This window comes from Staurois parvus, unplaced genomic scaffold, assembly GCF_062004578.1.
Source record: "Staurois parvus isolate SC_StPar_1 unplaced genomic scaffold, SC_StPar_1.0 ptg000652l, whole genome shotgun sequence".
Lineage (NCBI taxonomy): Eukaryota > Metazoa > Chordata > Amphibia > Anura > Ranidae > Staurois > Staurois parvus.
Window position 1 is genome coordinate 3,920,417 of NW_028318448.1, and position 12,705 is coordinate 3,933,121.

A 12,705-nucleotide genomic window follows, 5' to 3' on the forward strand; every position below is an offset into this window, starting at 1 on the left:
CAGTAAAGTTGAGTTTGCATTTCATTTAATATCACAATTTTCCTTATAACATTGCACAAAGTGAATCCTTCTTTAAAAGGTTCTAAAAAAAATTGCTGTAGGTTTCTAAAAATCAACCCTGGTAAATTTGAGAAGACATTTAAAATAAATGTAACACACCAATCTAGTACCTCCAGTTAAAAGCACATCAATACAAATAAAGTTCACAACATCAGTTTATGTGCCACTGTATTTACTTATTTGCAACTCGAAAGACTCATCAAGAGCATCAAAAATGAATGCATGAAAAAAGGCTCTTAATTATCCATAGCCGAAAAGTGTGAAACAGATTTTTCTGTTGAGTATGGATGCCAGAGGGTGAACAAACACAGTTAAGACTATTACGGGGGATAGAACCAAGCAACCATAATAGAGAGTGTGATTGATGCTGGAGTCCTTAAGAAATGGCAGAAGGCGAGTACTAAAACAGCTTGTAGTCCTTGTCTTTACACATTGCACACAATCAGGGTATCAAAGAGCAAAAAAAAAAAGAAAATATATCCAGAGGGAAGAGAAAAAAAAAAAAAGTTTTGCCTGATGGATTTGGCAGATTTAAGAATATAATCCATAATTAATGCTTGAAGACTGATTTTATGTACATCCAAGAGGAGTCTGCCTAATTATTCAAAAGTATAATACATTTTATTTAGTTTTTCTTTATTAAACAATATACAATCAATTTTGGATGTGTATAGGTACAGATCTTTCTATTGATATTTATTGTAGAGCAGATTTGAAGACCCCTTGAGGTAGTGTATTTACTGAACTTACTAGGAAACAAGACTGAGGTCCAAAATATAGCCACCTCTGCAAACCCTCGAACTGCTAAGCACAGCCAATTGACCAAATTACACCTATTTTACCAGATTCAACACTGAGGTCCAAACACACTATTGTGTTGTGGTAATACAGAGTAGCAGTGCAATGCACAGTGCTGTGTGTAACGAGTTGCCACAATGCACATTTTACTAGTTTTCAATGGTACCCCAAAGCACCTATGCAGCGCAGCACAATTCACTTTCATTGTAGTGCACTGCAATGCACAGATGTGAACCATCTGTGCTTGATGGCTTGCAGAATTAAAATATAACACATACTTTTTTTTAGGTGCACTACTAGGTAATGAAATATGAATTGGCTGCCTTAAGGCAAACCAAGTGTGAATGGGACCTGTTCATGATAGTTTTAGACATGCCTATTAAAATATGGAGAAATTGTAGTGATGTACAAACAGCTGAAAAATGATTATAGACATCTCTGAGTTTACAGTTATATTCTTTTCCTTTGATAAAGATGCAAATGTTCTCTATGTTGTGTAATGATACCTCTGATATAATAAGAGGAAAATAACATGAATATTTATAGTCCTCAGATGTAGCTTGTCCTTGGTCCATAACAGGGCCAGACAATTATGCAAGAGCTCTGGATTGTGTTATGAGAAGTAAGCAGATACATGCATTAAACTATTGTTCAGATTCTTTGTTGTAAGTAAATGAAAAATGTACCAGTTGACCAAGAAATCAACTAAAGGGGTAAAAATATAAAGTAGCATTAGGCTATACCCTGTTTGGAGGGGGGGCATCCAAGGGAAATATTGAAGTAAATGGGGACTGCATTGTTGCCATGGGTAAACATTGAAATTTTTAAAATTTTAGTACACTGGCGAATGAAAGCAGAATTTAGCTTGGTCCCGACATATTTTCAGCAATACAAATGAATACATTTTCTTGCAATGAAGAGTGCATGGCCTGCTACAAGAACATATGCTGAACACCACCTTTTGGCACTTATGTGTACAAATCTTTAATCAGGTAAAGTCAAGATGATTTCAATAGGCCAATGCCCATCACTATTCTGTGCACTAATTATTTTTAAATAAAGCCCTCAATGTCATAGGTATCAAAAGAGGGAGAATATAAAAGAGAAAGGCATTTGGTCTAAAAAACCCACCACCACTCTAAGGCACAACTTTAGTGGCACATTATAATGATACATTAAAGATTAAAAAAAAAAATCCTTTATATTTTACAATGAATATATGTACCGCTTTTGATTTTCTATTAACAATCAAAATATTTTTGCAACCTAATATACAATGTAATTGTGTAAAAAATGTACATCTGTTAAGCTGCAATAAAACAAAATAAAAATTAATTTCAAATAAAACTATCCCTCTAGGTCCAAAAATGTCCTAATATATCTGCAGAGTTAAAAAGTGAGGATATTTGCACATCAAAAAATAAAAAGATAAGAATAGTGTTGTTGACAGCCATTAAAAACTAGATTGGCAAAATATAAAAATTACAGCTTTAATTTAGGAGGTCGCAGATGCGAGCATCTAGTGGAAATAAGGCACTTCTTGTGCAGGCTGCAGCATCTCAACAGAAGTATTAAAAAGGGATTATGAATAATGCTCTGGTAAAAACAAGAGGCTAGAAATGATCCTGGAAGCAGGGAGACATTTCAACAGTCAGGGAAGACACAGGAGGTAAGATGAAGGTGGAGCTCTACACAGACGTGGTCAATCTGTCAATGGAGTTATTGACCTCATTTTTGTTAGAGTCCAGTCCTTTAGCAGCATTCAAAGTGGTACGCAAGTTCTCCACAGTCTTTTTCATTGACTTTAATTCCCCAGGGTGCGGCGTAGCTCGTCTTAGCAGTGTTGCCTGAGAATTAAAAAAAAAAAAAAAAAAGTTAAGAGTCCTGTAATAGTTTTGTATGCTATAAATTGATAAAAAGTTAAATGAAACACTGCAATTTGCTTCCTCAAGAAGAAAAACTATATACCAACATATACTGCAAACAACTGACAAATTTTGCACGTTTTAGGAAATCTCCCCAGTTGGTTAACAAGCTTAGAACTCCTAGCTGTAACTGTAGACTCATACCAGAACATTCCACTAGCAGACTGACAGAAATCATGCACAGTGCTTCGTTTGGCCTGCAGTAGTGGCCAGGTCAGTTCTTATTACTGTTATACCATGAACCAGATTTGTGGCAGGATCAGCTGACATCACCCCAAGAAAGATTTGGCCACATATCCTGTACATAAAGTGCTTGAATAAAAATGCAGATACAAGAACTTACAACATTGCCCATCTGTTGCCAGTCCTGTTCAGATCCTTGTAAAATATAGGGTGACCCTACTGACCTACTGTCCAGCAAGAACCCTAGAGATAAAATATATTGCCGTTTCAGTGAGCAAATATTTATCCAACTCAATAATGTACTGTGTATAATACTTGCATAAGAACCTGTTATTGAAAGTGAGGAGAAAATGGTGGAAACCATTATGAAGTATTATAATAATAATGGCAACAAGAGGGGATGGGGCCAGTGTGTGGTGCCACACATAACAGACCCATCACTTATTCAGGACTCTGTAATTGTAACAAGGCCAACAGTTTAATTGCAAAGGTAATGAATATGCCAAATAATTCAGACAACATTTTCATACACATTCCCAGCAATGGGATAGTGGATTTATTTTCAGTCCAGTATCTGACAGTGGAGTGGTGTTACAGTGGAAACACCAGTTAAAGTAGAACTTCACTCTCTCAATTAACATTGACTATTTTTAATCATTATGCTGCTAGCATTAGTAAATAGATGGGAAAGTATGTCAAATTTTACATATTTTTTTTTTTTACATTTCTTCAGTTACTTCCTGGTTTCCTGCCTAGGCACATGTCATCATACATCCCAGCAGTTTTCGTGAAGGGAGGGTTCTCAGCTGAGCCAATGCCTGAGCTAAGGGCAGATGAATTCCAGGAAGTAAATGCTACATGAATCATCTGCCTTTACTCAAGATGGCTACTGTCAGAAATGCTAGGGAGGTGTTTTTCAAAACTATTTCTCAACAAAATAAAACATGGAGACATGAATTGAATACAATGAATTAAATAGCATTTTTGGTTTGTGGTGCTCAGATGCAGTGCAGTTCCACTTTAACAAGCCCACACCTCTTAACTGTAGACTTTTACCCTTGGTGCATGTACTGAAGCTTACACTAGCATACTAATGACAGAAAACACGCACAATGCTCATTTGGCCAGTAGTAGTGGCCAAGCCAGTTTCTATTAATGTAAAACAAGCAGATGATGTCCCTAAGGATTATTTGGGAAAGGGAAGCATCCCAAATCCTTTTACTGTACACAAAGAAAAGCTGTTTTTCGTAAAGTCTCTTGGGTGTAAAAAAAGCACAAAGAATTTGCAGTCTACAGGTTTCTGTGATTGTTATAATCAAAAGGAATTAAGAGGAAAAACTCTGCTCTTGGGTGCAGTGAAAAATTGATTTTTTTTCTATATACTTACCTGTAAAATCCATTTCTTGGAGTACATCACGGGACACAGAGCAGGCTATTCATGACTATGTGGGTTATAGGACACCTATAGGTGAATGTACACTGGCCGACCAATTAGAGTAGGTCCTTCCCCTATATAACCACTCCAATACAGGAAGTACCTCAGTTTTTGTAGCAAGCAATGACATTCCAGAAAAAGGGGTGGGATGTTCTTTATCATACATCATGGGACACAGAGCAGGCTATTCATGACTATGTGGGATGTCCCAAAGCAATAAGAAATTTGAGGGGAGGGTGACACCATGATGGCCACAGTCAATCCTTCAGGACCTACACAGCTGTTCGTAAAACACTACGGCCAAAAGCAGAATCCTCTGCGGCTCGGACACCCACCTGGTAGAATCTTGTGAATGTGCGAACCAAAGACCATGTAGCGGCCTTGCAAACCTGAGCCACTGACACTTGATGGCGGATTACCCAAGATGTTCCCACACTCCTGGTGGATTGTGCCTTCACCCAAAAGGGTGGGACTTTACCTTTCAAACCATAGGCTTGAATGATCAATTGGTGGATCCACCTTGGATGCTGCCTGCCCTTTCCTAGGCCCCTCTGGCAGCACAAACCTGACCTGTGCTGTCACCTTCAAGAAGACAAATCACATCCAAGGTATGCAGAGATCTCTCTCTTGCTGACTGAGACCCAGCAGAGAATGAAGGCAGAACTATATCCTGATTGAGATGAAAGCCAGAAACCACCTTTGGTAAAAAGCACGGCTGAGGTTGCAACACCATCCTATCATAATGCAAAACCAGAAATGGTTCTCTGCAAGAGAGCTGCCAACTCTGACACCCTTCTTGCAGACGTGATTGCAACTAGAAACAACACCTTACGAGTCAACAGGACCAGTGTAATCTCTCCAATAGGTTCAAATGGTGGCTTTTGCAAAACCTCCAAAACCAAGTTCAGGTCCCAACGACACAAAGGAAGCCTAAAAGGAGCCATAGGCATTACTCCTTGTAAAAAAAAAAAAAAAAAGTGCGAACCAAAAGAGTGAGATGCATTGGGCTTCTGGAAAAAAAATAGCGAATGCTGAAATCTGGCCCTTAAATGGTACAAACAGCCAAATTCTTCTGCAACCCTGTTTGAAGAAACGACAGAATCATGCCAATCACATACTTTCATGGGTGCCATTTGTGAACCTCACACCAGGCAATATAAGCCTTCCAGGTTCTGTAATAAATGTTCCTAGAAACTCCCTTTCTAGCACCCAACATGATGGGGATAACAGAATCCAACACACCCCTATCCTTCAGGATCTGGGTTTCAATGGCCATGCTGTCATATTTAATGACAGTAAAGCTGGATGCAATATGGGACCTTGAGACAACAGGTTTGGCCGATACGGCAGGGCCCACGGCCTGCCATCTTCACTATGCCCACATACCAGGCATTCCTGGGCCAGGCCAGAGCAATCAGTATCACTGGAATAGACTCCTCCCAAATCCTGCGGAAGAGACGTGGCAGCAGCTGGATCGGAAGAAAGGCATAAGTGAAAACTAGTTCCAAGGAATCGCTAAGGCATCTACCCCTGCCGCACGAGGGTCCCTTACCCTGGACACAAAAAGACCGACCAACGTTGTTGAACCTGGATGCCAATAGATCTACATCTGGGCAAACTTCTTTCAAAACATCGGGATGCAAAGCCCATTGCCCTGGAATAAACTGCCGGTGACAGATAATATGCCTGCCAATTTTCCACACCTGGAATGAACACTGCTGACTGACTTGGAACATCTCTCATTACCTAGGTCAGAATGTAGTTCATCTTCTGGGCACCTCGACTCCTGGTACCGCCTTGGTGGTTGATGTACGAGACTGCTGTGGCATTATTGGACTGAATCCTTATAGGCCAATCCTGAAGCCTGGATGTCCAATATCTCACAGCCAGCCTCACTGCTCAAAGTTCCAGGACATTGATGGGAAAAACCCTTTCCGTGGAAGCCATGTGGACTGAACTGTGGCCTCCTCCAGAATGGCCCCTCAACCTGAAAGGCTTGCATCGGTGGCTACCAACTTCAACACCACTGGCTGAAAGGATCTTCCCTTCTCCAAACTGAGTTATCAACCACCAATTCAGGCTTGGCTGCACTCTGGAGACAGAGATATGCAGTAATCCATTGCCAGAATCTTTTTGTTCCAAACAGACAGGATGTACCTTTGCAGCGGTCTGGAGTGAAATTGAGCACAGGGAATAGCCTCGAACGAGGACACCATCTTCCCCAGCAACCTACAGAGGCAAATTGAAGGAAACCTCATTCCTCAGGGTGCAACTTTGCCTGAACCGTGTGTCTAGGACCATCCCCAAATACTCCAGGCTCTGCACTGGTTCCACGGCCAACGTCTTGAGGTTGAGCACCAAGCCCAGCTGTTCCAGGATCTGCATCGTAAGGACCACATCTTGCTTCACATCTGGCACCAACCAATTTCTGAGCAAGAGATAACCTATGACCAATACTCCCCCAAGTTCTGAGTAGCCCCAACACCGGAGCAAGACTTTTTGTGAAAACTCTGGGAGCCGTGGCCAGCCCAAACGGTAGTGCTATGAACTGGAAATGCTGAGCCCCTACTTCTAACCGCAGAAAGCTTTGGTGAGGAATTAATTAATATCGGTACATGCAGGTATGTGTCCTTGATGTCTATGGACACCAAAAAATCTCCCTCCTGTAAGGAGGCCACTACTGACCCAACCGATTCCATACGAAAGGATCAGACATATAGGAACTGATTTAACCTCTTGAGATCCAAAATGAGCCTTACATCCCCATTTGGTTTTGGGACTGTTAATAGGTTTGAATAAAACCCCTGAAATCTTTTGCCCGCTGAAATCGCTGTGATTACTCCTTGCCAATAGGTAATCGAGAGCCTGAAATAAAGCTCTTCTTTTCGCTGGATTTGTTGGTACATTTGATCTTGGAATCCGGGGTGAAGGAAAAACCCAAAATTCTAGTTTGTACCCCAGAGAAATTGTGGACATTATCCATTTGCATTGGATTAGAGCCCCCCCATGCGGCTACAAAATTCAAAAGCCTTCCCCCCACCCGATGGTAGATGAGGGCCCAGCAACCAAAGCCCCTGACACCTTAAAAGAAGGGCGTTTGGATTTCCTCTTAAGGGGGTAGAAGAGTACTTTTACCCCCTGAAATCTTTTGGATATATTTAACCAAATATTTCCCAAACAGCCGTTCCCCATGAAAGGGAAAAGACCAACAATTTTTTGCATGGCAGTTCTGCTGACCAATTCTTCAGCCACAAAACCCTACGCATGTGCACTGATAAGAGGGCAAGCTAGAAATTTGCTGAATTGAATACTTAAGAGCATCAACTGCAAAACTTAAAGCACATGGAACATCCTCCAAATCCTCTGCTGAGCATTCCCCCTGCCCTGATGGTCTTCCAATCCATTGCTTGACACGGTCAGAAAGACTCTGGCAAAGGCCAATAGCTGCCACAGCTACCTGTGCGGCAGAACCTGCCAGGGAGAAGGAGGCCTTAAGGAGAGACTCTAGCTTATCTGCTTGGTCCTTGAAAACCTGTACTTTATTCAGAGGACATGTTAAAGATTTATTCAGGGATGAAACCTTTACATCCACTACAGGCAACCCAATTTCTTAAACTTTTGTTCCATGGAATACAAAACAGAAAACTCTTTGGTGTAACAAAAACCTTGTCTGGGTGGTCCCAGTCAGCATACATAATTTGCTCCAGAAGATGATGCACTGGAAAGGCCTGAGTACTCTGTGAAGGCTTCAAAGAGCCCAGGGAAGAATAAATAACCTCAGAGGTTTCCATAAGAGGTAGCCTGAATCCAGACTGTACCATATCAGTGAGGTCTTGGACTAAACATCTCTGAGACTGGGAGGCAGAGACCCCCTGCTTCTCCTCAGGCTGTGACTCCTCAGACAGAAATTCTACTGCCTGACCTTCCTCCAGCTCTTACTCATCTCATCCCATCCCATCCCCAGGCTCCACCCATTCAAGCCCCAGGATTGGTGGTTCTAGCAACAGGGATCTATCCCGCTTCTGAGCCCCCTAAGAAACTGATGCAGTCACCCCAGCGATCTTATCTTCTAAAGCTGCTAAGGCTGAAGCATAATCATCCTTGGTTACATATGCTGAGACAGGAGCCCCAGTAGTAGCCACAATGCCAGATAGACGCAGCGGCACAGACTGCCCAGTCGCTTCTGGCCTGTCAGTAGAGGATATTACAGTGGACCTTCGGCTAGATTCCTCAGGACCTGGCGGTGGTACATTCCCGCTGCACCTCCCCCACTCCGATTTCTGGAAGACAACACTTCAGATAGCGCAAACCTGTGCACCTCTACTAGTAACACAGATCACAATGATACATCTATGCAAGTAGTGTGCTGAAGTAAAAACACTCAATGCAAATGCTGCCTTATGTGACCTGACTGACTGGTCCATGCTTTCCCCTCAGAGGAGTACTCACATGCCCCTACAAAATAGTCTGCTCTGTGTCTCGGCACCAAGCAATCTCTGAGCAGCAGCAGCCCACGTGTGTCCTGGCCTCCAGATAAACAAAATGTGGCTGAATTCCATTGCTGGCCGCACTACCTCTAGTGGTTGAAAACATAAAGAGCAAGCACATCTCATGAACAACAGTGAACATTCCCCCTGGTGGAAACTCACAGTCACAACACCTCTCCTTTTCCCTTCAATTTAGAATGTTTGTTACTCTTTACAGAGAGAAAAAAAAGGAGATATCTTACCAGTCCCGCTACAAGTCCCTGACTTCCATCAGGCACCAGAATTCACCCATCACAGCGGGCACTGTCCTACAGACCTTCAAGGACTCAGTCCCCATGCTGAGGGGCTACTGCCTCCGACCCGTACAGCACCCCGCTGGAAGCAACTTATTCAGATTTTAAAACTGCACAGGGTTCCATCTGCATGGGATCCAGCACCATAAGGCTGCATTACAGGAAAAACCTTGAGGATTCTTCTCCTTATCCAGCGAGGATTGAGCACCATCCATTTTAGGTCATAGCCTTCCGAAAGGATCCTATTAAAGTCCCTGATTCTCTAATGGACCATACACCTTACAGACACTGGCAAAAAAACTGAGGTAATTCCTGTATAGGAGGGGTTATATAGGGGAGGACCTCCTCTCTGATGGGTCAGCCATTGTCATCCATTCACCTATAGGTGGCCTATAACCAAATAGTCATGAATAGCCTGCTCTGGTGTCCCGTGATGTACAATAAAGAAAATAAGCAGCCACCACTAAAGATTGTGATACTAAACACAAAAAGATTTGAAAAAAAGTGCAGAGCTGTAAAGTAAGCAAATCACAATACAAAAAATAGCGAATAAATATCAACAAATCAAACCACAACATTTCTGTGCTCAAAAACCGACATAAATAGTGAAAACAATAGCTGAATGGTGAAAGTAATATTAATCCAAAGTGCCTATCCACTTCACAAATCCTATTTGGATGTTATTTTCACAATTCAGCTATTTTCACTATGTTGGTTTTTGAGCAGAGATATTTGTGGATTATTATTTATGATTTGCTGATATTTACAGTGCCTTGAAAAAGTATTCATACCCCTTGAAATTTTTCACATGTCATCTTACAACCAAAAACGTAAATGTATTTTGTGATAGACAAACACAAAGTGGCACATAATTGTAAAGTGCAAAGAAAATGATAAATGGCTTTCAAATGTGTTTACAAATAAATATCTGAAAAGCGTGGAATGCAATGTATTCAGCTCCCGTGAGTCAATACTTTGTAGAACCACCTTTCGCTGCAATTGCAGCTGCAAGTCTTTTTTGGGGATGACTCTACCATCTTTGCAAGTCTAGAGTGAAATTTTTTGCATATTTTTTGCAAAATAGCTCAAGCTCTGTCAGATTGGATTTAGAGCGTTTGAACAGCAATTTTAAAGGCTTGCCACAGATTCTCAATTGGATTTAGGTCTGGACTTTGACTGGGCAATTCTAACACATCAATATGTTTTGATCTAAACCATTCCATTGTAGTTCTGGCTGTATGTTTAGGGTCGTTGTCCTGCTGGAAGGTGAGCCTCTGCCCCAGTCTCAAGTCTTTTGCAGACGCGAACATGTCTTCTTCTAAGATTGCCCTGTATTTGGCTCCATCCATCTTCCCATCAACTCTGACCAGCTTCCCTGTTGAAGAAAAGCACCCCCACAACATGCTGCCATCACCATGTTTCACGGTGGGGATGGTGTGTTCAGGGTGATGTGCAGTGTTGGTTTTCCACCACACATAACATTTTGCTTTTAGGCCAAAAAAAAAGTCAAATTTTCTGATCTTGTCTAACCAGAGCACCTTCTTCCACGTTTGCTTTGTCCCCCACATGGCTTCTCTCAAACTGCAGATGGGACTTCTTATAGCTTTCTTTCAACAATGGCTTTCCTCTTGCCATTCTTCCATAAAGGTCAGATTTGTGGAGTGCACGACTAATAGTTGTCCTGTGGACAGATTCTCCCACCTGAGCTGTGGATCTCTGCAGCTCCTCCAGAGTTACCATGGGCCTCTTGTCTGCTTCTTTGATTAATGCTCTCCTTGCCCGGCCTGTCAGTTCCGGTGGACCAGGTCTTGCTAGGTTTGCATTTGAGCCATAACTCTTTCCATTTTTGGATGATGGATTGAACAGTGCTCCGTGAGATGTTCAAAGCTTGGGAGATTTTATATATATATATATATATATATATATATATATATATATATATTTTTTTTTTTTTTAATAACTTAACTCTGCTTTAAACTTCTCCAAAATTTTTATCCCTGACTTGTCTGATGTGTTACTTAGCCTTCCTGCTGCGGTTTGTTCACAAATGTTCTCTAACAAACCTCTGAGGGCGTCACAGAACAGCTGTATGTATACTGAGATTAAATTACACACAGGGGGACTCTGTTTACTAATTAGGTGACTTATGAAGGCAATTGGTTCCACTAGATTTTAATTAGAGGTATCAGAGTAAAGGGGGCTGAACACAAATGCACGCCACTTTTTTTTTTAGATATTTGCAAAAAAGTTTGAAAACCATTTATCATATTCCTGCACAATTATGTGCCACTTTGTGTTGGTCTAGCACATAAAATCCCAATAAAATACATTTACATTTTTGGTTATAACATGACAAAATGTGGAAAATGTAAAGGATTATGAATACTTCAAGGCACTGTATGAGTCTGGAAAGGGTTACAAAGCCATTTCTAAGACTTTGGGACTCCAGAAAACAGGAATGGCTGACCTACCAAAATTTGTGGTTGTAACATGACATTTGGAAAATTTCAAGGGGTATGAATAGTTTTTCAAGGCACTGTATTTGTTATTTTTTGTATTTATTGTGACTTGCTTAAAATTTACAGTGCTGCACTTTTCTTGACTTATTAAAACATAGATCCATTTACTAATGGTGTGGTATATATGTGCCATAAATAACAAGGGCTTTTTTTTTTTTTTTTTTTACGGAAGCATCCATCATGCCACATCAGGCCACAGGATTTATACAGTTGAATATGGACAATTGTCTGGGCTATAAAAGGTAGTCAAATATGCACTTTAGGAAGTGACAGTTTGGGAATAGGGGTACTCTGCAGTGTTGTGCTGTAACGTTTATGACAAATCTGTCAATAGTATATTAAACAAAAATGTTTGTTACTTTTTTTCTCACATTTATGTATAATAAAGGGTATTTTTCTACATACAGTATAATTGTAGGTGTTCATGAGTGCAATTAATGAATTTTTCAGTCTTTTGGGGTAAGTGATCAAACAAGTAAAGGGGGGGTGCAAGTCATTGCAGAAGGCAGTCAGCCATATTTGTGTGTTTTTTGATTATAAGGATATTCAATTAAAAAGAAAAACTAAAAACACAATATTCTATTGAAAGCTCAAATTAATAAAGAAAAAAAAAAAAAAACAGTCACCGTTTCATCTTCCTCATCTTCTTTTTCATCATCTAAAAATCGTATGGCACTTATTCTATTCATTGCTCTTTCATTCCAGGTTTCATCAGACATATCATTCACCAAACTTTCAATAGCCCCGCACCGTGGTAAGTAATCTGTGGGATAGAAATTCATATTAGTCAGCATCAAGAATGCTAGCGTTACAATAAAGGATTCCACTCACCTTGAAAACCACATTAAATGCAATAATTTTACAAGTGGGATTATAAAGTAATACAGAGTCTGACCACAAAACATGAGTGACTAGGAACTATGAAAAACTTTACGTTTTTACCCCTCTTTACTACCATGTCTTTAAACTTTTGTCAAGTGTATACTACCATCATTACATTTACAG

At 40.7% G+C, this 12,705-nt stretch overlaps 1 protein-coding gene across 1 annotated transcript in view; it reads right to left on the reverse strand.

Annotated features, from left to right (window-relative positions):
- Window positions 1-215: 215 nt before the first annotated feature.
- The window catches only part of LRRC1 (leucine rich repeat containing 1), a 256,785-nt gene continuing 244,295 nt past the window's right edge, over window positions 216-12,705 (reverse strand). Inside the window, exons 13-14 of the mRNA XM_089694148.1 lie at window positions 12,327-12,463; window positions 216-2,705 (exon numbers count right to left, since the gene is read on the reverse strand). Of these exons, the coding sequence (XP_089550274.1) occupies window positions 2,547-2,705; window positions 12,327-12,463 (296 nt within the window). The 3' untranslated portion in view covers window positions 216-2,546. The remainder of the gene's footprint in view (window positions 2,706-12,326; window positions 12,464-12,705) is intronic.